This window comes from Siniperca chuatsi, linkage group LG5 (genome assembly GCF_020085105.1).
Source record: "Siniperca chuatsi isolate FFG_IHB_CAS linkage group LG5, ASM2008510v1, whole genome shotgun sequence".
NCBI lineage: Eukaryota > Metazoa > Chordata > Actinopteri > Centrarchiformes > Sinipercidae > Siniperca > Siniperca chuatsi.
In genome coordinates this window covers 9,004,452-9,031,468 of record NC_058046.1, presented here as the reverse complement: position 1 = coordinate 9,031,468, position 27,017 = coordinate 9,004,452, and the positions used below count along the sequence as shown (strand labels likewise).

At 40.5% G+C, this 27,017-nt stretch overlaps 2 protein-coding genes and 1 long non-coding RNA gene across 3 annotated transcripts in view; 2 read left to right on the top strand and 1 right to left on the bottom strand.

Moving 5' to 3' along the window:
* zgc:65851 (uncharacterized protein LOC321113 homolog) overlaps positions 1-2,889 on the top strand; it is a 6,704-nt gene extending 3,815 nt beyond the window's left edge. Inside the window, exon 4 of the mRNA XM_044196606.1 lies at positions 816-2,889. Coding sequence (XP_044052541.1) covers positions 816-1,188 — 373 coding nt within the window. The 3' untranslated portion in view covers positions 1,189-2,889. The remainder of the gene's footprint in view (positions 1-815) is intronic.
* Positions 2,576-13,358, bottom strand: LOC122876361. Its single transcript, XR_006378066.1, has 2 exons — positions 10,681-13,358; positions 2,576-9,488 (listed from the first exon to the last, which is right to left on the bottom strand). It is a non-coding gene; the product is annotated as an uncharacterized LOC122876361 (long non-coding RNA).
* Positions 10,291-27,017, top strand: cds2 (CDP-diacylglycerol synthase (phosphatidate cytidylyltransferase) 2). The gene is made up of 13 exons (XM_044196603.1): positions 10,291-10,542; positions 16,050-16,192; positions 16,771-16,867; positions 17,427-17,524; positions 18,065-18,204; positions 19,538-19,596; positions 20,355-20,437; positions 20,691-20,778; positions 21,035-21,103; positions 21,254-21,406; positions 21,906-22,025; positions 22,292-22,395; positions 23,168-27,017. The coding sequence occupies exons 1-13, from the start codon at positions 10,471-10,473 to the stop codon at positions 23,301-23,303; spliced, it is 1,362 nt and encodes a 453-aa protein (XP_044052538.1). The 5' UTR covers positions 10,291-10,470; the 3' UTR covers positions 23,304-27,017.

The following is a 27,017-nucleotide window of genomic DNA, read 5'->3' as shown; positions in this document are numbered from 1 at the left end:
TGGGAGACTGAACTAACCTGAATTTAAGTGTTAGCTTTTACTTTTTGTGCAATACATGCCCCCATCCCTTGCTTATTTTAAATATTCATATGAAGAAAATTAATGGATACATTACATCCACTATCTTGGCTTACAGAAACCTTTTCAAAATCCACTGGACTGGCAGGGTTGTCAAATGTTTTAGTTGTGTAAAGTTTAAAAAGTTTAAAGTTTTAAATTTTTGAGACAAGAAGTTTTCAGCTGATATTATCTTTACAAGTGTCCTGGGAAATACTCCAACATTTATTTGAAGTATTTTTAGAGTTAAACTCTTCTGGGGCGTCTGGTGGCCTAGTTTTTAAGATGCATAGTAACCGCTATGCATGATTCCTGCCAGGCACCATTGTTGCATGTCATACCCTCTCTCTTTCCCCACAGTTCCTCTATATCTACGCAGTAAACTGTCCAATAAAGGCAAAATCCCTCAAAATAATAATATATATAAAAAATTAAACTCTTTTCCATTTGGAAAGTGTGGTTTAAAACACTTGCATTGATCTGATAGTCCCTCTTTGATGCAAATGCATCAGTTGTTTTTCCACTGTAATAAGATAGATGAACGGAAGTGATACAATGTGAAACCTTACCTTAAAAATCTAACTCAGCAATTGTGATAATGTTCTGGGCAAATAAACCAAAACAGACAGCAGAGGTGATACTCCAGTGGCATTAGATCTCTGAGGAGAGATACACTGGGATAATAATAGTAACAAAACCAGACTAGAGGCGACGTCATCTCTTGTCCCCCATCTGTCTCCCTCTCTCTGTCTGTGCAGGAAGCTGCTGGAAGGCGAGGAGTGTCGCCTCAGCTCCATTGGCGGCGCCATGGTCCAGTCCGGCTACCCAGGCTTGTCCTACATGTCAGCCCGCACCTACTCCCTTGGAGCCTACAGGAAGTTTGGAGCCAAGCCTGAGGAGGAGGAAGAGGAGGCGGAAGAAGAGGAGGAGGGCGAGGGAGAGGAGAACAAGGAGGAGGGCGAGGAGGGAGAAGAGGGAGAGGAGGGAGATGGCCAGGAGGAGGGTGAGGGAGAGGAGGAGGGAGAGGAGGAGGAAGAGGAGGAGGAGGAGGAGGAGGAGGAGAAGCTGAAAGAGAAGGAGAAGGAGAAGGAGAAGAAGGAGAGCCCCACCGGCAAGAACAGCAAGAGCTAAACTGCTTGTGTCAACATCATCATTATCAAAAACACATTCCTCATCCCATCAATCACTTATATGCATCTGGTCCCTGTTCACATCATCTCTGTCACATACAAACACACACAATTCAGCACACTCCTGATGCGTCACACCTACTGTGTTTTTCTGTCTCTGTTTGCTCCGTAATTAAGAAGTGATTAGTACAAACTTTACTAGATGGAGAAGGAGCTTTAGAAGGGAATATATGTATTACAATAGCAGAAGAGTTTAAATCATTTACATACTCTGCAGAGGTCGTCATGATTTTACATCACGCAAGTGCAGAGAGACGTGCAGAAAGCTAGCATGATGTCACAAAGTTTCCTAAGTTTGAAACGGATGATTTTTCCTCATATGAGCAACACTAAATGTGCCATTAATGATCAATACTCACAGTAAGAGCAATCAAAACCTTGAAAGTAACAATTTTGTCAGCACACAGACTTTAAGATAAACGCACAGATCTTGGATCATGAGTAACAGCCAGACCAACTTTTACGGTGCTATTTGATTTTTACATATAAAAGTTGGGGAGTACTGTAAGTAAAAGATTTCATCTTAGACCGAAGCTCTACCAGCTCATTCCTGAATGTCGGCTTGTTATACAGGAACGTTTCGAGGAAAAACTGCTTCTATTTGAACTCTCCAACCCCACATTTCCCACAGCAGGTGAATGCTTATCACTCCCCGCTTTCTTCCACTCCTTTCCTTACTCTCATTACTCTCCACTTAGTTTTGCATCTCATCGAAAAAATTAAATATACCACTAACCATTCAAGCCCCTTTTCATTCTCTTTAGTTCACTGAAGTGTCACAGCACAGCAACTCAGAGCTCAGAGAAACTGTATATACAAATGTGTTGGGGTAGGTGGTATTTTCAGTTGCTGGAAAGGAGGAGTGCTGCAGCTTCTCCACGAGGAAGTGCATCTTTGGGAATGAAAAATGTAGAGTTTAAATTGTCGCTATATATAATTTTTTGGGAATATGAATTTTCCCCCCTTTGACTGATTCATTTGTCGATGAATTTATCAGCCATCTCGCCTGTCAGAGATGAATATTTATCTGCAAGTCTCCTTCCTTAATTTCTTTCCCTTAATTTTTAGAGAAAACCAACCTTTTTTCTTTCTCATCATACAAAAGTAGTGGTGCTTTTGTTTAGTTTAGCTGGAAAAAGGAAACAAGATGAAGGTAAACGAGGGTGTCAGGCAGCTGATGATGACACTGACAGCCCTCAGCTCAGACTGTAAGTGGCAGGTGGGGCAGATGCCGCAGGGGTCGTGGCTATATGGTACAGAGTGGAATATAAGGGCTATTTTCACCATAACCCCCTCTATCTCTTTGCCCCAACGGTTTTATTTCACTGTTGTTCATAATTTTAGCCCCTGGGTTTTTCTTTTTGACGAATGAATCAACCAATGGGCATGAATGCATGGCCTGACTCTTGGAGCTTGAATATCTGCTGGATGGGATAGATTTTTGCTTGTTGTGTGTTCAATTAAAAAACTTGCCTTAACCATGACTGAAAGTTAAAATAAAACATGTTTTCACTTGCATCTCACTTGTTTCTGAGGAGGCTGACACTTTCCAGACCTCTGCTATACAACTGTGACTGTATGTGCTGCTATCTCATGCAGTGATATTTCTCTCAAAGCCAAATAAAGACATTTATTAACCAAACATTCACTACATCTCTGTATCTTTAATGTCATGAAATGGGACTGAAATTTGTCAATGAAAATATATAAAATAATATTCCTCCACTGCTATAATGTACATAAAAAAACCACAAGAGAGAACTTCTAAATATTCAAATTCTCTCAAGTTTTCTGTGATAAATGTTAATATGTAATGATGATATTAATGTACTTGATATGAAATGGCATGACACTGGCAACTTGAAAAGTTTTTATATAAAATGAATAAACAGGAAGGGTAAAAGTATACAGGAGTGGAATCTATTTGTATGCACAACTTTGTACAGATTTAGCTGACAATAACAAATTATGCAGTAGAAAAGGTTGATAAAAGTGATGAAATATGATAACTTTGGTCAGAAAACGGTGACTCTGACATGATAATTAAGTTCCCAAGAAAACAAAAATGAAGTATGCATGTATTTATGATGTGACTTCTTCCTTCATATTTATATATGTTCATACATTCTCTTTCGTCCTGGGTTCGAACCTCGACTGTCCCAGGTCCTTTCTGTGCGGAGTTTGCATGTTCTTCCCGTGTTCGTGTGGGTTTCCACTGTGCGGTCCGGTTTCCTCCCACCATCAAAGACGTGTGTTAGGGTTAATATTTCCATCTAAGTAATTCTTCTTTTATAGGAACCTCAGGGGGATTATGAAACAGAAGCTCATCGAGATGTGCCCCCACCCCGAGTCTCGACCCCCGGGTTCCTAGCCCATTACTCTAATTGATCCCTGTTGATCCCCATGATCCCTCGACCCTAATCTGCCCACCAAACACGACCCTCATCCTATCCTTTCCTCATCCTGTTGACAATCCGAATAAACAACCTTTCATTTCGCACAATTAGCGTGGTCTTTGTTAGTAAACAAGGTCATTAAGCCAACCCCGCATGCCTTTGGGTGAAAGGCAGTCGACAGCATGGCTATCATTACCCCCAACAAGCACAATTTTGGATTCTGGCAATTTGAAGCTTCCAGTTCAGCTGTTTTTTCAACATTCTTACTTCAAAATTACATTTCAGCCACTTTCAGTTCTTACATACCAACCGTCAGTTCAACAACTTACACTTCAACTGACATTCCAACTGCTTACAGCATCTACATTTGAACTACTTACGCTGCTTACACTTTATCTGACATTTGCTTATACTTCAAATGACACTGCAACTGCATTCAGTGATTCAATTTTGTCTGATTGCAAGTGCTTTCAACACATTCATTTCAACTGAAACCTCAGCTTATTTCAGTGTGTGCATTTTAACTGACATGTCAATTGCTTCCATTGCTTTCACTTCAACTGACAAGTTCATTGTTTACACCTCATTTGAAACATTTGAATTGACACTTAAACTCCTTTAAGTGCTTCAACTGTGGAAGGAAACATACCGGTTATGTATTGTTGTGTGTCGTTGTGAGTTGATGCATCAGTGATGCACCTCAATGCATCAAGATGCACCATCTATGTGCTTCAACTCTATAAAAAAGCAGCAATTTTGGCACACCCCAGCTACTGTACCCTGATTACTTACTTACTTCTGTCTGTAGTATGCACCCACTGTGTAAAGGACACACATCATATTGGGTCTAGAGCCTGCTACCACTGCAGGGAGTGGGGCTATAAATTCTGCTTGGGGAGGGGCCTAATGGCACCCCAATGGGAAGAGTTGGAACACCCCTGGAGGAAGGGCCGAGTTACCACAATGGATGATGGAACAGTCAGACCAGATTTTGCTTCCCATTCATTTTTATGTGGAACGGGGAACGGTCACAATTTGACCTGTCGTCTTTGCTTCGCACAGAGTTCAATCAGATTAAATCAGGACACGTGAAATCGCAAGGCTCTCCAATGTCCAATCGATTTGAGAGAGGGGGTGGGAATATTCCGGAAATTGTTTGTTTATTTTCTTGTTTTATAACTATATGGCAATATAAAATACAAGCAGCAGAGAAGAAGGAATGCTGTGATGCAGTGAGTGCAGGGACAGTGACAGAGGTTAAATGACAGTAAAGTTGTATAATTCATCTTTATGCAGTGTTGTGGTTGGCCTGCTAGCCATGCTAGTTTATGTTAACTACCGTACTCACGGTATTTCCTGCCCTCCCCCCTGCTTTTGGCCACACCAGGTGAGTTAATTTTTTTGTGTATTTCGGTCTGACTGCAGATTGAGGCCAGGACTGCTGCTGGGCCTTATGCTGCCACAGTGGGTGGGGTTGAGGTACCGGTGGTGGTGGATCCTGCGACTGCAGGGGGTTGGACTGAAAACATTGCTTGGTCTGCGCCTAACGCATCCCAATGGGCAGAGTTGGACAGCTACTTAGGATGATGCCTGCGGTCGTAACAAGAGGTGTAGCTGAACATTTTGCTGGCCTTAAGGCAACAAATCCAAGAATTAGAAGAAAATTCTGTAATAATAGAACTGTAAGACAGAAAAATGTTGAATTGCTCCTTCAGTGTTGTTTCCAAAATCTCATTCATCCATGATTATTCATAATTTGGTGGGTGGTTAGCTCTGTTTCTTTCATGATCATTGATGAGGAAAAACTTGTACTTTCTTTCAAAGCTTCACTTTGATGAAGAATAACCTCGATGAACCTCAGTTGTCCTTACTTGAATATACAGAACAAGTTTATTCAACACAAATCTGATATCAGAGAAGATCTTGGTACAGCTTGCATACATGGACACAGTCAGTACCAAAAACTTAAAGCCTCCTTACATTTCACTCAGCTTTATATGGTACCTGGATGCATGTACAATCACGCCACGAGGGAGGAGGTAGACAATGTGTGTGCAACCCTCGGTCAAGACTATTTCTCATCCATTATTATCATGAGAGTCGGAACATCTCCAAGGTCTTAGTCTTATCTTTACCTCCGGACACCCAGAGCCTCCTAGCTTAAAACATGCCAAGAGTGAAGGACTCTCAGGTCACCTAACCATGACAATGCACAAATCATACAGTATATTCTTTCATACATTTTCTACCACAATCATGATTAATCATTTTTAGATTTTTGCATTGTTCAAATCACAATTTGTCAAACTGAAGAGTTGAAAGAATAAAGAAATGCGGAAGTTTTACTGCTTTTTTCTTTTTGCTGTAGAAAGTTTTACTTATCAAGGACGGTTGCGTTATCCGCTTCTTTCCTGTTAACCTTCTTCTGCAGGACAAGTAGTCAAGACAGCAAGACTACCGAAAGGTAGTCAACAGATGCCTTTGGCTGTGTGTGTGGGTCACGTGACTGTCACCTCGCAGGTCTTAGCGATCTGTCGAGAGCATTCTTTGTGGTCTGTTCGAGAGCATGCACAATGCCAGGACCCTGATACTGAAGCAGCTAAATGGAATTCAGCCATCATTTTATTATTTGCACCTGTGCTTTTCTTACAGTGACATGTCAAAATGGCTTCTGGGGAAAAAGCCTACTAATGTGTCAATAACCACTAACGTAGATCTGGAACAGTTGAAGGTTACGTGCCTTGCTCAAAGGCACCTGGACAGCATTTGTTATTGGAGGAGGTGTCTACTTATTTACTTTCACCCACACAGAAGGAATATAAACTGTCTACTTTAGTCACAAGCCTCCCTGCCTGTCTCCTTAGCACTGCAGTCGATACCTTTTTTGTTCATGGGCGGAGCTGCATAATGTCCAGTGGGTGTTACTATCGGCTCATCTCCGCTTCTGCCTGCCTGCACCCAACGGTGAAAGACGGGGCCGGCTAAGATGGATGGCAGTTGCCAACGCTGGCCCACCAGCACAGCTGTCACCAGCAAGCACTTCATCACAGCCTGAGACTGTTTCCCTGCTCGCAGACTGGGGGGGATCTGCTCAGTGCATCTTTCGGCCATGACACAAGGAGAGTTATGACTCTGCATGGACCTCTGTGTTGCAGAGTCAGACAGGGAGCGTGTCAGAGGGCATATTTATTGAAAATTCAAGAGGCTGATCAGTCCCACAGCTCTGCAGGCCTGTGGCCCGCCGCTGGCCAGACAGAGGGAGTCGTCCTTGAATTGGCCATGCCGCTGCTATGTGCGTGCTGAGCTCTCCTGTCAGCAGATTCTGTTGTTGTGGAGGTGCATACATAATTGAACTGCTCTCCTCCTCCTCCACTTCCCTCCCGAGACCCTTCGAGATAAAGCAATAAATACTCAACCTCAGCATTTAACAGCCACCCTTCGCTGTTCCTGTTGCTGGGAGTCCACAAGCATGTAATTACATTTCCTCTTTTAAGTGACCTAAACACAGAGATACTGGCAAACACACTTCACTATGACCTTGTCATTGCAAGTGCAAGTGCTGACATCCTGAGTGGACACTTGTTTGGCTTGGTGGCTGTGGAGTTTTAAGTAAAATGAGTGTTTCATAGCTTTCAGTTTGCACAAACTCGGAATTAAGTTTTTAGAAGCTGTAAAAGTTAGCATTTGGCATACGAGAACAGTTTACAAAGCTGCATTCTGTCAACTCTATATTAGTCTCCAGCTCATTTTCAGTCACTCTTTTCATTCATTGTTTCTGTCTGTCTTGTCCTTCCCCTCCCTGTCTCCCTTCATCTTTCTCTCTGTTTGTCTGTCTATGTCTCCCTCTCTCTCTCTCCCTGTAACTCCATGGCTATATATAGACTTCTGCATTGCAGATGTCCCAGAGCCCTGCAGTTCTGGAGGAGCTGCTGAGGAGTCCCAGCCAAAAATTTCGACTCCCTGACACAAACTGAGCCCAGGTGAGCAGAAACAGCAGACTAACTGTGCACCACAGGACAGGACAGTTACAGCATGACACCGTACATGTGCAGTCTGCTGTGCATCACGGCTGAGCAACGTCCAAGCCATCACACTGCAGCAAGGATGAAGTGTCCCCCACAGAATAGAGTCAAAACCACTGCAGTCATAATCTTTGGATGGGTGGGTATGTGAGCGTGTGGTGGGGTATTCTTGTTGTCATGCAAATTTTTCTGACCCATTTCCCTTGTGTTCTTACATTCTTGTTTTAAAAGATTTGCTGAGTCATGGTTCTGTTCTTTTTAGAAGCTTTAGATGTTTTAAAAAGTAGGGAAAATAGAGTTTAAAGGAGTGTGTCAAGTGAGACATCACTGGTACTGACAAATCATTTTCGTAATGTCATATGTTCTGTAGGGATGGCTGAATGTGATTGTCAACTTGCCACTAAAGCTAGAAACTTTAATGAAAAATAGTGAAATTACAGGGTGTCAATTGGAAGAAAATAATTGCTTTTCTTTGTATCTGACATTTAATACGGTTTAAAAAGGATTAAACTAAAATAAAAGTTCAAAGTAAGCAGACCTCAAGGCAACGCATAGGTAAAGTGAGCAGACTATACTGACAGCTATATTTACTCTGTTTAGTTAGTCAGTAATCTGTCATTTTGAATGTTTAGAACATCACCTGCATGGGTTAATTTAATCTCTTCTCCATGATGCTGTAAAGATCTGGTGAGTCACGATTCAGTGTGCGCCAGCTGTGTTCACTGCAGGTAAAATTAGCAATGTATATTGAAAAAAATTAGATTGAAATTACAGAAAGACAGCTAAATCAGTACAGAAGAGGGAAAGTGGTGCATTCTAATAAAACTATGTTTCAATTAGTTAATGTAACCTTAAGATTAATCTCAGATTTTGTAGAAATATGTAAATTGCATCACCCTGATGATCCTAAATAACCGTATTCTCTTTCATTGGTGCTTGTTCCATTCATCCAGCCCTGTTAATACCATTCATCACTGGAGAAGGTGAACACCCTACAGTATGATGTCAGATCCTATTGAACTGTTGTATTTGGGCTGCAATGCTCACCACCCCTTTCACTTCTGCTGCAACAGTAGTAGAGCATTAAGTATTTATAACTGCTGGCTGTTGTCAGGCCACAGAGCTGACACACACACACACACACACACACACACACACACACACACAATTATAGTGAGCTTTTGCTGCCACTTGGTGTTAAACATGCAAATTACAAGCAGGAGCAGTTATCCAGCACCACTACCGTCTAGTCTTCAGAGAATCTTAACTGGCAGACATTGGCCTACATTAAACTGATAACCCCAGAATTTATAAACTAGCTCAAAGGCTCATTGGGGGCCTGAACATCACCAGGGAGCCACTGTTGTATATTGTAATGAAGAAATAGGCTACATGGAGTTATAGCTAATGCTATATAGTTTTTGATCATCTACAATCGTTGCACTACAAACACATTACAAAGTATTTGTCCCACACCTCCCATGACTTCAGAGGACTCTCAAATTCAGAATACAACTAAACATTCGGCGACTATACCTTCAAACTAAAAGAACACATTTGTCACTTACACAGCTATGAGTATATGATAAATGTTATTTGTGTTTCAATGTATTCAAAAATACATCGCACCACCAAACACTTAAAACAACAACAACATAAAAAAAACCAACAGAAAAACAGAACTTGAGAGACAAAGATGAAAATAACACTTATGACCTGATCCAGTTAAGAGCTAAACACTTCCATGCCAGCCCTGTTCAGGTAGATGTGTTTCTGCTGCTTGCCCAATCAAGTTCAAAACTGGTCCAGCTGGAAGAGCAAAGCTGTAAAAAGAACATGCAGGAGAGCAGATTGTTATTTTATTCTGAACATTAAAATTTCTCAATTCAAGTCATTTCAGTATCAGTTTGAAATCTGTAACTGTCAATAATTAGTCAAAAACATCCCAAGAATTATGTTATCTTGTAGAAACGCTTCTCCTTTATTTTTCTGGTCACATTGTTCATAGATAAATTACAAATCTCCAGGTTCTCTCAGCAGTTTATGTTGCTAATTCACTGCCCCATTGTTGTTTTTCTCTTTCTCTTTATAAAATTAAGCTTGGGTGAAGATACCTATAATTGTGTATGGTGCTGTATTAAAGTGTTTTTCTATCTCGTTCAAAGTTGACTTTACATACTGAGTTAGAGTCATCTGCTTAAGTAGAAAGATAAATCACTTTTTATTTACCTTGCGTAATGGCAGTAGACCCAGTTACTCAAGATAATCCACAGACCTTGTCGTGAGCAGTTTCATGCAGGAACTATTTTCTTTAAACTGCTCACAACACATTAGTGGATTATCTTGAGTAACCGGGTCATGATTTCTGGAAAGAGACATTGCTGTTGAGTTTTTCAAATGTATTTTTTTGCCGCTTTGAGCACCACAAGCTGAGTGCCATATAGTCCCATTATATTAAAAAAATGCAGACATCTCTACGGCTGATATCTCCAAAACTATGCAACTCACACCAAAACAATCTAGATGGATAAACAGTGCTACAGGTAAGAGGAAAAATATGTATTTTTGATTTTGGGGTGAGCTGTCCCTTTAAATGCAATCAACATGGACTTTATTTTGAAAATCGGAAGTTGTCTTTACATATTATTCCTGCTGTCTTGACACCAATTGGGTTCTTCGAGTGAAAACTGTTGCGGTGCAAAATCTAGCTAGAAGCCTAGCAGGAAATCTATCAGTCCAAATAACGAGTTCGTGTCTCGGAGCCACAGGACCTTCGCTGTTGTCGTTAGGCTCCGATCTGCTAAGATGACAGAGCTAAGGCACCGTGGAGCCAGAGACACCGACCCAACGTTACAACAGCAATCGTCAGAGGACAAGGTAACGTCAGCCCGGACTCAGTCCTACCATTTGGAAGCTATGCTAACGCTAGCTAGCTATTTGAGAGTCCCAATGCATTATCCTGTGGCTAAAGTCCGGCATTTTAAGGTTGTTTATCATTTGGGCACAGTTGCTTACCTAGCAGAATAACAGCTGAAACGTAAAAGCCACTGAAATGCGCCATACAAATCCTCCGCCAAACTGCTCACATTTTAGACTTGATTGGCTGATGCTATTTACGGTCTTCCTGGGTGTGCTTTCGTCGTGAAAACAGGCAAACCAAAGCACAAGTTAATTTTTTTTTTTTATCGAAATCATCTCTTTAACATGTAAATGCCGACGTATGGCTCCCCTTGTATAGTAAAAAAAAAAAAAAAAAACTAAGTTGTATTTGAACCGGTGTTTTTATTTTATGCTAAACAAAGAAAAAGTAAATTGTAAAATATTTGATCGATGTTTGGTTAAGACGTTTTGCAGCTAGCCACATAAACTGGTCTTACATCAGGTCTACATTGAAAAAGCCTCAAGCGAAACGCTCCATGTCGCCTCCTCTAATAACTGGTGAAGACGATTATATTGCTGTTAACTATTTGTTTTTCCAGCAGCGTTAGCTAAAGTCAACTGTTCACTTTAGCTTGTTTACTGAACGACTGCTTAACGGTCACTGCTCGCTGACGTCGTCGCTGCCAGTGTAACAGCGTTAGCCTGGTTGCTCTGACGGCAACATTAATAACAACTGCTTCAGTCATATTGCTGTCTCGCATGATATTATAATTACTTTCGTGTTGGATTAAAACTAAAGGGAAATAAATGCATTGTCTGTGTTGTCAATATGGATGCTAAAGTTGCTTCCCAGTGAATAGTCGGAGCCAAGAAAGGGGCGTGGCGTTGGTGTGATGGGTATCTATCTAGCACGAGAGGACATGATTACAGAAATAGCTTAAAGCAGATGGGAAAGTAGTCGAGGCATTAGCTACATCCGTGCAACAAACCACACAGGGCATGTATGGTAATTTACTAGTGAAGCCCACTCAGTGCTATGACTTTTGTGTCATTTATAATTTGTTGAGTGTCATACTGATTTGATCTATCTCATGTCTCTGTCATCATTTAAACAAAACTGACAACACACTGACAACATCTTTTTGTTTTTTTGTCTTTAGCTGTCTTCAGCATGATCTGGTTCATTAAATTTGTAGTACCTACCAATACAGAATACCCATCCAGTATTTTTGTTGTTAATTTGACTCTTTAATTGTCTGTAGTTTGTGAAGTAAAGCTCCAGACTGAATACATCTGTTTGATCATCTAAAGCAGTTTTTACATGTAGAATTAATACCAGTGTAAAGCAGAATGTGGCTGGCTAAAGTCTGTGTAAAGACAACATCCTGGTTAAAAAGAATACAATTTTAGCCTGACACTGACCCACCCCTCCACCTAGTACAAATGCCAAAGCAGAACCCTTTATTTAGTGTAGGGAAAGCTGGGTGCCACAACAAGTGTCCTGTGTGGATGTGGAAATTCAGGCAAATAGTAAATTGTCATGTGCTTTTAGGTGAGAAGGGCAACGATCATCCACACGATAAAGTTTACTTTTTAAATTACTGCAGGACATAAAGCTGTTCTGGTGGATCCCCTTCCAGCAACGTAGTGGTCATACCAAGTAAAAGGTGGGGAAAAGTTTGTTAAAAAAAAAAAAAAAAGGTGATTATTAAATCTGTTCCGACCCTGCTCTGACCTTTTTATCTGGATCAGCTTTATGAGAACAACACTAAAGAAAATGACATTGGTTTATGAAATGAGGATGACATTAGTTAGAGCAAGATCATTTTTGTGGCTGTTTGCATAACTAGTGTGAAGTCACACTTCAGTCAAACTACATAAACAAATAAAGATGCCTCAGAATTCAGCTGCAACACCGTTTCTTGGATGTCTGCGTGGAGCATCATCTGTTTGTGCACGTTTCTAATTAAAGACATTGTGTTCTTCCAGGCGATGTCGGATGTCTCATTCTGTATGACTTTCTGAACACACGTGTGGTCTTCAGCTATTGAAAACATTTTAAAACACTTGCTCTGAAATGTTTGTGGCTGATGAACTCACAGCACAACACAATAGAAAACCTGAATCACAAACCTCCTTATTTCCTTTTTTTTGCGTTATTTCTGAAGGACACACACTCCTCTAGGTTTAGATGTCTTGGTCTAAAAGCTCTAAAATCCCAGGAAAAGATGGCCTTAGAAAATAAATGTGCTCATCCTTTCACAGCTTGCAGATTTAGCTGTTTCCAATGAATTGGAGATTAACAAAACAGAAACACTCAGTGTTGACGCTGGTGTACCAGAAAGCATGAAAGGGGAGGAGTGTTTATATGAAACGAGCGCCTATTTTTAACTCAAGCATCCTGAATGATGGATATTGTCTCCATAGAAACCAGCAGGCGGAGAGTGGGTCTGTATGTGAGTGTTTTCTTGTGCTTCTGCATTGAGTTGGTTAGCTTTGACAACTATTGACAGTGCATAGAGCTTTTCATATGTTTTTTTTCAAATCTTGGGGGGAAAAGAAAATTCAAATCTTGAAAAAAAAACATTTTCAAATCTTGAAAAATGTACAGATTTGGTTTCTTTTAGCTGAGTTGATCCAGAGAGATGGGGTGACCAGTTAGGGAGTCAGTGTTTTGCTTAGGGACACTTTAACAAAGGTGGACACACACTGACTGTGACTGTTGAAGCTGTCAAGATGTGATCCTCAACCTCAATATTAAATCTCTCTAAAGAGCCGACAGAATCAGTACGGCAGGGTATTATTGCCACAAACCCCCCCCCGTTATAATGGGAAACCTTTCTAGTTTTAATGCGGCCCATTTCGCATTATAACAACATATTTTCCATGTAATTGCATGTTTTTCATTATTAATATGTTGAATGTGATATGTTGTTATAACAAGTAGTTTCTTGTTAAAATGGAATAATTTGATATCTAGCGCTATGTCACAATATGAAAAGGATCTTTTTAAAACTAGAAGTGGTGGTTGATTCTACATTGTCACAGTCTTATATGATGCACCTTTAACCTATTTAAGAAAGGGAAATAAAGTCCTAAAAAAGTTGATAATGGCAGAAATGTTCCCGCCTAGCCTTTCCGGTATGTTTGCTGTCACCATTGTAAAGGTAAATGTGTGGAAAGGGGCACAAATAACATGATAGCATCGTAAAGTGATAAGACAAAATAACTGGCATGCTGTTGAGGCAAAAAGCAACAAAGGTATATTAGTAATATAGAAAATATCCAGCTGCAGTAATGTAATAGTGTGCAATTGTTAATGCCCTAGCGTGAGCCTGAATGGGCGCCACAAATCAGCAAGCCAACCATCTGCTGTGTGAATGTGAGGTGAGAACTCCAAGCCCAATTTGGTCAGCAGCAGCAGAGAGATCAGTGGGGGGTGAAAAGTGAAAGGACAAACTGACCTGAAGAAACCTCAGTTTTCATCAGACGAGTGTGCAACTGCCAGCGTCTGATGACATCCATCCTTTGATCATTGGAGATGGAGAGGCAGAGATCAGTGGGTTTTGAACAGGCCTCAATCAGTGAACAGATGGTTCTGAGAAATCAACAATATGGATGGAAATGAATTGGCGCAGCGTTTAGCCGCCCACACATACCCCTGCACTGGCAGTGCTGCTGCTGTTTGCTTAATACTGTATGTCCACCCTGATATGAAGAACCTGCTGTTGTTTGTTCAATGATTATATCAAAATTTGTTTGAGTACATATCAATTCACAGAACACAGAATATATTTGCATTGTGAATTAAGTGGTATACATGGGGTGTTTTATAAAGGGGCTAGACTAATACAATTTTGACCAGCAGGGCTTTAAAGACATTGCACATCTATGGTCCACCCACACAGGAATTTTCAATTATTTTGGCTAATCAGACCTTTTCGCCAGGACTGTGAGATGCACCGACTGTGCTTAATTGACCATTTGCTAAACCCCTCTCCCGAACTGTGATTATCCAGTCATCCAGTCAGCAAACTGACCAGCCATGGCAGGTCTGTCAAGCTTTGGATTTTCCCACGTGTTGAAGCAGTGTGCATGGGGCTGTAGTAAGAGAGAAACAATGCATTTTAAGATTTTGGAGGTTGGTGCCCCCCCCCCCCCCTTTTAAAAAACAAATGAACAAACAAAAAACACTTTTCCCAAACCAAAGACGCAAAAGTGTAAGGAATGGACAAAACAGTGTGTTTGTTTGCTCTAATGTAAGCTACAAACGTTAGTGTGCCTGGCTAACTATCTTACTACCTACAGCAGTAATCTAGCGTTATTTCTAAGCTAACTACATTAATTCAATTCAATTTTATTTATAGACCGCCAATTCATAACAGAAGTTATCTCATTGCACTTTTCCTATAGAGCAGGTCTAGACCGTACTTATAATATTATTAACAGAGACACAACAAATCCCACCTTATTATGTGGTATTACAGGTTACGTTAGAAAAATACCTGTTCAGGACTGACAGTACATCCACTGTGAGGGAGCCAAGATGCTAGTATCTCAGAGTTTATGCTAACGTTAGCGGCTCTGTCCTGCTTCGATTTAAGGATGTTTAAACTCCAGCAACCCCAGCCAAACTTGGTATCTGAAATAGCGGATAGGTTATGTTAGAACCTTTTTTTAGTTACATTTTTATTTGTAATGCTTTTCTATAATACTAGAGCTACGTAGCTCTACCTTGCAATAAAACAACAACGGTGCTCTTTATTTATGACATCTACATGTATTGGATGAGGATGATGCATTTTTTGCCTGGGACGAGCAGCTTTAGCCTCAGTCGTTTAGCACAGTATCATGTATGTAGCCGTCAAGTGCATATTTATGAGCCTTTTGCAGGGTTCTTGTTTTAAAAGGAGTCTGCTGGAAACATTAACAAGTCAGCTAGAGACAGAGTTTTCAACCAACTCACAAAGTTAGCATTCATTAGCTAGCTAGCTGCAGCGGATAAGATCTGCTAGTGACATTTGCTGTTTCAGCATGGTGGTGAAAGGTGTGTTTGTGCTGTAAAGGGCAAAAAATACCAAGAGCCATCTAACCTACATACCATATCATGTGATTTAGTTTGAGGCCGTCATCATGTTACTAATATTGCTTCCAGTTTTACTGTTTACACTGACATAAATGAGCTGCATTTACACTGCTTTAGCTGTGGTGTTGGAAATATGTAAATACAGTCATATGTCATATTTTTATATAGTTGCAAAAAGAAAAAAAGATCTTACAGAATTTATCATATGAATATCTAAATAAGAGCTATTCTTAAACTGCTACATTCAACCCAAATCTAAGATGGAACAAACTAATCTAAATATGCTTTAAATGCAAAGACTGAGGAACCACTTATGTCTCTTGTGATTCTGTGGTTGCACTTGTTGTCCTATTGCTAAAGCACCATGTCTTTGCTAAATGTCAGTGTCTTCTCCTGTGTCTGTCTGTTTGTTTGTCAGGGTTCCGACAGTGAACTGAAGGTGGAAAAAGATGCGGTGTCAGACAGTGAGTCCAAGGTGGACTCAGGGGTCCCAGAGGTGCCAGTCTCTCCTGATGACACCCCTGTGGTTCTAAACAAGGCCCTGTCTGGACTCTCCTCAAGGTACCATCAGAGAGAAGAGAGAGAACCATATTGCTGAGTTTCGTCTGCAGTAATTAAAGCTTTCTTTACAGTGTTTGTCAATATGATTGTAAAGCACGCTCAGTAAACGTTCTTGGAATAGATGATGGCCAGGATAAAATGTAAAAATATTTCTGCAATTTTGACACCCATTTATGTAAGGAACTGCTCTGTATTCTGAGTTGTTCCGTGAGTCAAGACATTGTTCTATAGAGCTACCAACCTAAACATGAGACCCTTGCTTATCCTGGACTTTACAGCACTGCTACACATATGGAGGAGTCATGATTCATATAAAGGTTTTCTTTGAACAGCAGATATGAATCACTGAATGGTTGAACCTGTATTCCTGGCAGAAATATTATTAATATCAAACTTGGCATGTGCCTGTCTGAGACATAGTTATACTACTGCTTTAACACTATGTAATATGCTGCTTTTAAATTTTCATTAAGCCAAATGATTACCTTATGGCTTATGTTTATTAACCTCTGTGTTTTGTTCAGTTTTGAAAGTACCTAGAACTCAAGTGTGTGTGTGTGTATGTGTGTTTCCTTCAGATGGAAGAACTGGTGGGTACGCGGCATCCTCACACTAGCCATGATCTCCTTCTTCTTCTTCATCATCTACCTGGGCCCCATGGTGCTTATGATGATTGTGAGTACAAACAACGCTGATGCTGCTGTGCAAAAGCTTGGGACACCTCTTGAGTTTGTTGCGTTACAGAAAATGTGAAATCATGCTGTTTTCTGAAGCTTCTGTGGAGTAAAACACCAACAGGAAATTTACAAAGACTGACAAGACTGAGTGACAAAGACGTTTAACAATTACACAGAAGTCTTGGTTTACAATATAAAATATAACATTTGGGCCACGGTCTCACATATTTACATATTTATATTTAAGGTACAGGCACAGTTCATTTTCTCCATGAGTTGTACTGTATATTGAGGCTCATAATTTCTCTCCGTAGCACGTTCAGTTGAACTGTAGCATAGAAATGAAAAACAGAATCTCATGGTTTAATGGGATCCAGGCTCTCTAATGACATGCAGGATTGCTGCTCCTGTCATCTGGGAATTGATCTTGACCCTAAAAATAGGCCTGTCAGCCATTTTGTGTCACTAGGACACCAGGACACATGCACACACTGTACACACACACACACACACACACACAGTTCTGATGCTCAAGTAGCTTGTGTTTCTCTGTGCAGGTCCTCTGTGTTCAGATCAAGTGCTTCCAGGAAATCATCACCATCGGCTACAGTGTGTACCACTCCTACCACCTGCCCTGGTTCAGGACGTTGAGCTGGTGAGGGTGCCCACAAACAAAACATTACACATTTTAAAGAGGTGTCATGAATGCAGCAAATATCCTCGCTTGCTTCTTTCTTATTATGTTGTCTTATGTTTTATTTGTTTCAGACTTGCTGAGGTTTGTTTTCAGACATGTTTAAATCTTGAGTAGATTGTAGATTATTGAGCCAATCAGCAGAAATGGCAAAAAATATTGTGAATCATCACTGCTGTTTGATTTTAGCAGTAGTGGTGTACAGTATAGTGTGATAGATAGCAGAGTGCTGACATTCACTATGCCATTAGCCTGAAAGATCAGATGAAAAATCAAAGCTGTATCCCATGTACAGTTAGTTATTTGGACTGGCAAAGCATTTGGCCTTTTAACATTTTTCACTTCAAGGGAAGTGAGTCAGTGAGCAAAGTTTATTCACATGGTAGATTAAATGTCTCAGCTTCACTGGTTTTTCTGCAGGCATACTGAATGCAGAGTCTGATTAGCTGCTACCATAAAGCTATGAGATGTGTACATTTGCTCCACCCCTATGCCCCACAGGTACTTCCTGCTGTGTGTGAACTACTTCTTCTATGGTGAGACCGTGACAGATTACTTCTTCACACTGGTGCAAAGGGAGGAGCCGCTTCGCATCCTCAGCAAATACCACCGTTTTATCTCCTTTGCCCTCTACCTCACAGGTACAAACACGGAGACTTGATCTGAAAATAATGAGGTCCTGGTGTGTGTGTGTGTGTGTGTGAGTGTGGGGGTGGGTGGGTAACTTAATATAAGAGTAACTTCGTGCAACGTCCTATTCGTTATACAACGACCACATTCTGTTCTTATATGGTACATTCGACTGCACTGTGTACACAAAACAGTACCACTCTTAACACTTACCCAACCCAAGCCATACAGAGGTTTTCTAATGACTACTTTCTACTAGAAAGTGGCTGTAAGTTCTATTGTGGCCTAAACCAAAGGTGCCACAGGGTGATCTAGTAGTTGAATGTCCTCAGGGCCAAAGAAATGAATATATTTACATTTTATCAAATGAAACCATTAAACTTAAGGGGAACAGAGAAGAGGCACATGTCATATATTTAATGAGTGAGGCTGCTGTTTAGCCTTTCATCTGCTAATTAAATTGATTGAAAAGACAGGATGGCATCAGGATCTCTCAGGCTTGTCTCAGCTGATGACAGTGATTGATTAATTAGGCTTTTCAGAGGGGAAATATAAATGTATAAATATATATAAAAAATAAATCAAAGTGTCCAATCAAAAAGATTTCTGCTCAGGAAAGAAGTCATCAAAAGTTGAAAATTGACATTTAGAATATCAATCTTGCTAACTTTGTGGTCTCGATCGGTGCACATCATTAGGCTAGATACTTTAGAGTTGGCTATTTCAGGCGCCATGCTAACTGGGGAAGTCCCATTTCCTGTACTGGTTGTCAGTTAGTAGTTCAGTGGTACTATAGCTGCTTGCTGATGCCAAACAGGATGTGGAGAGGAAGGAAGCACCTGGGCTGTTGCTGCCTCTTGCCTACTAGATTCAACGTGAAACCGAATGGCCCGTCTTTCTCACATTGTCTCTGAGCAGAGAGGCTTTGAAGATAATGGTGTCATGGTTAGAAGTGCCAGAAAACGCTCACGTTTTGGTATGACATGTATTTTAGATGCTGTAGATGTCACGTCTAACCTGGAAAAGAGTAAATGTCAAGACCAGCTTCTTAGGGTCTACAGTGTGTCTGGTTTGACTTCTTTTCTCCCAGTAAAAGCAACATTCTCCTCACCTCAGTTTTATGTACAGTATAAAATAAATGGCTCCAGTAACCGTGAGCTCCTCACTGCATATTAACTCTGGGCTTTGTCTCTTTGTCTGAAATAGGTCACGCTAAATATAGTCAGAGTTTGGCCAAAGATGACCGTGATTCTGACTTAATTAATCTCCCTCTTCCTTCAGGCACTTCAGTCCTGGTTGTGTCCCTATTAAGTATTTCACACATTATTTGTCATGTTGTTGCAGGTTTCTGCATGTTTGTGCTGAGTTTGGTGAAGAAGCACTACCGCCTTCAGTTCTACATGGTAAGTGACCCCCTGCTTCCTCCGGGCCTCCAGCCTCAAGGCTACTGGGTTACTGATGAGACTAGCTAAAATACAGGCAAGTGTATGTAGAAGTGGGCCAGAGATTGCTCTAATAGAAATGTCTGGCACACAGTTATCCCAACTGTGTTCAATTGGTTGTGTTAACCAGAAAAACAATGGTACTGTAAAACTGTTGCTTGGTAACTCAAAAGAGCATCCAGTAACACAACATCCATTCTGTGGATAAGGTCCACTGAGCCTACCCTACATAACAAGCCCATGTCTTGGTCATTAAGCAGACCCAGACAGAAAAAAGTGTCTTTATTCGCATGCTGAAAGAGAACCTTTGCTCTTGTGTCAGTAGAATATATTAAAATATTCATCCTGGGTGGGTTTGCAGAGCACAGGCAGTGTTAAAGTTACACATACACAAACAGTCCCACCTGTCAGTTGAGTATGCCCACAATTGTTGCTGTCTGTAAGTGATGAGTACAGCTAGTTCTTAATATCGAGGAGGAGGCACTTCCTCCACCAACATTTTTCCAATCACATTGTGGATTTAATCAAGCTAGTATCTGGTCACATTTTAGCTGTTGCTGCTACGAGATTTTGTCCTTGCAAAACCAATCTCTGCGTAGTCACTGTTAACAGTAATATCTGGGTGGTGTATCACCAGCAAATCATCTGTCTCAGAAAATGTTGTTACTGTATGTCCAGTCTGTCAAGAAATATTTAATTTTGTTGTGTTGTCTCCACAGTTTGGTTGGACCCATGTGACTCTGCTGATTGTGGTGACTCAGTCTCACCTTATCATTCACAACCTGTTTGAGGGCATGATCTGGTAAGTAAACAGTCCTTTATCTCCTTTTGATACTGTACAGTTGAACTAAATCAGCAGTAAATGGCTTTTTCTCTCTGACGTCTGTTTTGGAAGTAAAATCTAATCAATCATGTTCCAGAATCCAATTCTGTTAAAATTTCATTTAAATGTTAGGCCTTGAGCATGTACAGACAATTAGCTAGTAAAATCCATTACTTTTTTAAATTGTCTCATATATGACGCTGACGTAAACTCTTCTTTGTCTGAAAATTAGGTTCATTGTGCCAATTTCCTGTGTGATCTGTAATGACATTATGGCTTACATGTTTGGTTTCTTCTTCGGCCGCACCCCTCTCATCAAGGTTGGTTGTATCACCATTATTAATAAATTTATAAACCAATCGAACTTACACGCTTCTAGTAAATCACTACCCAATATTTGAAGATTATTCTCCCCTCCAGTTTTGGTTGTAATGCCGGGACAAGTCAGTACTGTGTGGCAAACATAATCACTAACAGGTCTGGGTATTGACTTATGTTATGGACGCATTAAAAGTACTGTTTGGTACATGGTAATATATTAATCTGGTATCCACACCTTGACTGTGTCCTCTGCAGCTGTCACCTAAGAAGACATGGGAGGGATTCATTGGTGGATTCTTCTCCACCATTGTGTTTGGCATCATGGTAAGATGGAATTTCTATCTTGTGCCTTTTTTTTTTAGAGAATATTTTCTCTGTCATCATTTGACTGGGGAGGTACTGGGGTCCTTTTAAAATAAGAGCCACAGGCCAGTGATATGACTGCAGAGTAACTGAAGCTTGCTCTCCTCCCAGCTCTCCTATGTGATGGCAGGCTGGCGCTACTTTGTGTGTCCAGTGGAATTCAACAACGACTCCAACAGTTTCCAAGTGGACTGTGAGCCATCAGAGCTTTTCCAGCTCCAGGACTACGCCCTGCCCAGCATCCTGGAGTCTGTCACTGGATGGGTAGGACTCACCTGCTCTCTCTCTGTCATCTTTTTGCCTTTACTGTGTCTCTTTGCATTACAGCTCCACAAGTCACATTCAAAATGATGAGAATATGAAAGAATGAAATAAGTATATTATCAAAAGGCAGTATGCCAAAATATAAGAGGGATCCAAGATATTCATAGTATAGTGTATTTGTGTACAATCCTATCCATCATTTTGGAGGTGGGTAACACCTAACTGATATAACGCACCTCTGTAAAAGTTTAGAAAAATATAGTGTAATATGTAATATTTTTTTGTAAAGAATTATTTTTATTTATGCCAGGACCTAGTTGGTAGTTTCAGCTCACATATGGACATATGGACCAGTTAAGAAATACAGAACAAAAATGGGAAATGGGTAAAAAGATTTGAAGGAACCCATTATTGGGCAGTCCCACGTTCAAAAGCTGGTTGAATGTTGATAACTGCTGGTCTCTGTTTTTGGTCTAACACTTCCTTCTTGTCTCCACAGACCACAGTGCGTCTCTATCCTTTCCAGATCCACAGCATTGCTCTCTCCTCTTTTGCCTCCATCGTGGGACCTTTCGGTGGCTTCTTTGCCAGCGGCTTCAAGAGAGCCTTCAAGATCAAGGTAGGGATGAAGGACACCTGTACTTTCACTGTCAGTCTGCTGCACACTGTTCATTTTCTTGTTCATATTTGCGTAGTCCACTTGGTGTTGACCTGCTCGTGTCTGTGAAGTCCAACTGTAGATAGTTTTAGATTTCTGCTTAATTACTTATAAAATATTCTATGTTTGCAAAACGTAATATATTACATCAGTTAACATCTGTGACTTTATTTATATTATGTTTTGAGGAGCAGTCTAAGCACATGTACTGTCCTTTGTCTTTTCAGGATTTTGCCAACACTATCCCAGGTCATGGTGGCATTATGGACAGATTTGACTGCCAGTACCTCATGGCCACATTTGTTAATGTCTACATTGCTAGCTTCATCAGGTAAGCACACAGTGGATCAACAATGGGTCCTTGATTTCAGACCACCGTTTTTATTTAGTGCTTTCTTTTTCTATCTCCTCTCCACCGAGGTCCTCCTTCTTTTGGCTTGTTTTGTACTACACGCCGTTGTAGGCAAAAGAGGTATTGGAAATTTATCACAAGTTGCCGTAGCTCTTGACGCACCTGCTGCATGTGCAACGCTGGCCTAGCAGAGAGGACGGGAGGAACCCAGACACGTAGAACCCAGATGACCCTTGTTAGTACAGAGTCGCTGTGATTGGCTTGTTATGTGCTAGCTAACCCTGATTGGTTGAGGAAAAAAAAAATCTAAATACAAAGGGGTGGGCGCTCACAGACACATTTTATTTTTATTTTTTAAAGGAAACCCTCAATTAAATATTGTTAGTGACATGCTATGGTCAAAATGGGATGTTTGCTAGTGAATAACATTCTTGGACAAGCAACTGCATGGTCAGTTTCATGCTTTATTGTGTCTATTTTCAAACCGTATGTTTCACTTCTACAAGAGAAAGGGATTTGACAATGAGGACTAACTGAAGTGTGACACTATCTTGGATACTAAGTTTTGCTGGAAGTCTTTACTTCCCCTAAATCCAGTAATTAACAGGAGCAGCACATAGCTGCTAACGTTAGCCGTTAGCCCATTGGTTGGCCAATTAGTGTTCGGAAGAGGGATTTAGAAAAAGGTCATTTCTGTGGAGATCATTTTGGATAGAGGATGTATGTTTGATTATCTTCTCCCTCCTCTCAGGGGCCCCAACCCCAGCAAGGTGATCCAGCAGCTCCTGGCCCTCCGTGCCGATCAGCAGCTCTACATCTTCAATTCCCTGAAGGCTCACCTGACAGAGAAGGGCCTGCTGCCAGCGCTGGAGGAGGCCGCCGCTTAGAGCCACCCACACCCACCCCGGCTCGCCCTGAGAGGGAGACCAGAGAGGAGGGCAGCACCCGAGGGCCCCACACAGCCCCGGAGCTCTGGGAGACTTGCAGTGCTTTGTGTGAGCGAGAACACATCCGAGTAAACAAAAAAACAAAATGAACAACAAAAAACTACAGCCTTGGGTCATTCCATTTAATTTGAGCGTGAGAGTGGAGCATGTTTGTGTTCATAGTGTGTGAATCATGTTTCTGACACCAGTGTTTTCAGGTTGAGTTAGTGAATTACTGTACACATTTCCATTACAGCCAACTTGTATCTATTCACACTGTTGAGCAAAATGTTGGTCAGCTGTATATTTCTACCTGTTTACAGGATAACCTCTATATACCTATTAATGTGTGTTAATATTTTATTGTACCTTTTTTTTGTTTTGTTTTAATGCACTGCTCTCAACCTTGTTACTCACTGTATTGTAATCCAGCTGCACCCCCTCACCAAATTTTAAGTTTTAATTTTCTTTGTTGTGTTTTTATTTATACATAGATGGTTTTTATATTTGGTATGTTCTATTATATCTTAATGTTGTGTCTGTTTGATTCAGACTGATCGCCTTTGCCATCTGCCATGTGCATTTATGTGTGTGTCTTTTTCCCGTGTCATCATTTCAAAGCCTCTCTTGCTCAGCCAAATCACTGGCATCATAATCTCATGTTTGATAAAGCAGTAATGTCCTTAGAGGAACGGCCAAGTCACCGTGAAGTGTTTGACGGGATCCATCCATGCATCTTCCAAATCCAGAATCCAGTCTGTAAGTTGGTAATTCCCAAACTGTCTGTTGGTTTTGTGCTGTAAGGAGCAGTTAGCAATGCTCCATACAAAATTGTGTTTTATTATGAATCAAAAGATATCTCTGAAGGCCAATGTGACAGACACCAGCACCCCTTTCAGAATAATTGTCAAAATCTCCACTCACCTGGCTATTTCATGGCAAAAGCGGAAAGTTCTGTGGTAATACTTTATCTCTAACAATGAGCTGTTATAGGTTTTACACATGCTCAGTAAGGTGGTGGGATTGTTGCTTTATGGCTTCTATTTGTGACATTGTTGGGATGGGACAGTACAAGTAAGGCACAATCATGGTTTTTACTCTGCCAACATCTGCTTCCATGTGTTGTAACGTTGCCATGTTCACAGCTTCAGAGCAGAAACCCAGAATATGACTATCACTGGTCTCCTTGACCTGTGTGTGTGTGTGTGTGTGTGTGTGTGTGTGTGTGTGAGAGACAGCAGTTGTGAGCTCATGCATCTGATGGTCAGGTTGGAGTTTGCCAATACATTCAGCTACTTTATACACAGCAATCAGTGTTCAAGAGGTTTTCAGTAGGATTCTGTGATATTTATGCGACTGGCAAATGTGTGATTCATTTGATGGTAAAATATAAAAGCTGAAGATTCTCCAGTGTTGAGTTCATTTCTGTTTTTTAAGCATTGTGAATGAATTCTGTCTGTAGTTGACGTGATGATGACGGAGCTTTGTTCAGTCTGAGAACAAAAGCCTGCGTTATGAAAAAAGTAACGTGGTCGTGTTGCATTATGGGAAATGTAGGATAAAGTGTTAAACCCATACTAGGGATTAGAAATCAGGATATCTCTGATGCATCAATTTTAACGATCTCTTGCAAGTCCCCCAACTTTATGGAAGTCCAGTACTAAATTGCTGGACTACTCCTTTAAAACTGACAACACAATCTGTTTTGTTAATTTTTATTGGGGTTGAAAAAGGGTTTTTATTTTACTTTTAAGTCTGAGCCACTGACTCCATTTAAACTCAGGCTGACTGAGTTATTTGTAACTTACAGTATGCAACTGGTGGACAACAAATGTACTTTAATTTAAAGAGGAAGATTTGTAAGACTTCTTGTTGCTGTAAAGTAAATTTGAGATTGTTAAAAGTGATGTGGCCAAGTAAATCTGCAAATGGTCATTAATGACACATTTCTGGGTTGCTTTGGAGAAGTGGTGGTGCTATAGCTGTGCATTGCAGGAAACATAGCGGTGTATTCAGTGTATGTGGGTCCAACTCTGGTTAGACAGAGATTAGGCTGTAATCAGTCTACCATACTCATTAATCACCTCAGGCTGTCCATGTTTGAGCACATTGATCATTTTGTTTCTATCCAATCAGAGAAAAGAATTGATTTATCCTTGTCAGTGAAAGCCAAATGAACTCTGGAAGTTGAGTGAGGTACTATAGGTGTTACTGTAACCCAGACACAACTATTTCTGTACTCCATGTTTTTGGAAAAAACAGCAATATGAACATTCATACAGTATTCAGTGTAGCAGGGATGTGAAGGTCAGTATCTAGGTGTCTCTATATGGTAACCCTATAAAACAGCTTATAAAGATAATTTTGGAAATAGTTTGCTCTCTTCAGATTCTGTCCTCAAAAATTTTAATATATTTTTAAGCAAAGGACTCAAATGGTTTGTAACCCAAAATTAGTTTTTGATTCATTATGGCAATCAATTTATAAGAGTTGACTTTTTCAATATTTTTTCAGATGGAAGGAACCACTGTATAAACTGGCTTAACATGTTTTGCCCCATGTTTGAATGTCACCCCATTCATATTTTTATTGATGTCGTTTCATTCATGTCTTTGGTTTGACTTATGTGATATCCAACCAGTCTTACGCTTAACTTTATCTTTCTTAAAGTATTTATTTTATTTACTGTAAGAAAATCAAACCTTTTCAAAGTTACTATATTGTACATTTAAGAAGATGTTTAGAAACGTGTTCACACATGAGTGTTTAGTATTTTTGGTTAGAGCAATATTTAGGGTATTGCCATATAGGAGAGAGTATTGAGATAGCAGAAAAGTATTTTCTCTCAGTCTTTTCTTGCTGTTGCTTTAGTGCAGTTGGGTGTTTTCTATAGCTATTGTGTGTCAATTTCTGTGTCGCAGTGCAAGTTGAAGCAACGCAGAGACTCGTAGCACTGCCTTGCATCATCTCCCTTTGAGTAGACAGGAAGTTTCCAGAAAGTATCGTGTGGACTGGTGTCTCAGCATTTGTAGATATCTTATGTTTCTCGGGCTTCACCACCTCTGTGGTGGTTTTAATGTTGCAGTTTTTTGCCCTGCAGCTCTGTACTGCCATGTCTCTGTCTGGTGTTACAGACGGCCACCAGAGAGAGCTGGAGCTCCTGTGGTCGGCTGATCAAGTGTAGCACTGATGCTGCATCTGAGCAGAAAGGTTTGACCCTTTTGCTGCTTCTGTTTGATACATTCCAGTGCCCCCAAAGTTAAGATTTGCTCACAGGGAGGTAGAATATAAGGGATAAACCATACCACTATTTAAAAAGAAACCTGATTGTTTTTTTTTTGTTGTTTGTTTCATGACACCCAGGAAACACCTCTTTTAATCGGCACATTGCCACTTTGCTGTTGTGAATCCTGCCAAGCCAGGAACCTCTAAAAGGAATGTATGGGAGTTGTGACTGTCCCCACATACTGTAGGCTCCCCTTTGTGGACATTTAATTTTGTGGTTATAGATTCTCTTATAAATCTGAGTATGATTTCAGTATATTATTCTTAAACTGTGCAATGGTTTGTGTTGAGTTGTACATTTGTCTAGAGAAAAGTTGTACTCTTTGATGCTGAAAATGTGCTTCGCCTTGGTTCAAAGAAAAATTAAAGTTATAAAAAAAGAAAAAAAAA

Bases quoted from the DNA above. Each gene is read 5' to 3' on its own strand.
- cds2 (XM_044196603.1), top strand. From the start codon at position 10,471: ATGACAGAGCTAAGGCACCGTGGAGCCAGAGACACCGACCCAACGTTA. The intron at 16,193-16,770 runs GTACCATCAGAG...TGTTTCCTTCAG, and splicing joins CTGTCTGGACTCTCCTCAAG to ATGGAAGAACTGGTGGGTAC. The intron at 17,525-18,064 runs GTGAGGGTGCCC...TATGCCCCACAG, and splicing joins TGGTTCAGGACGTTGAGCTG to GTACTTCCTGCTGTGTGTGA.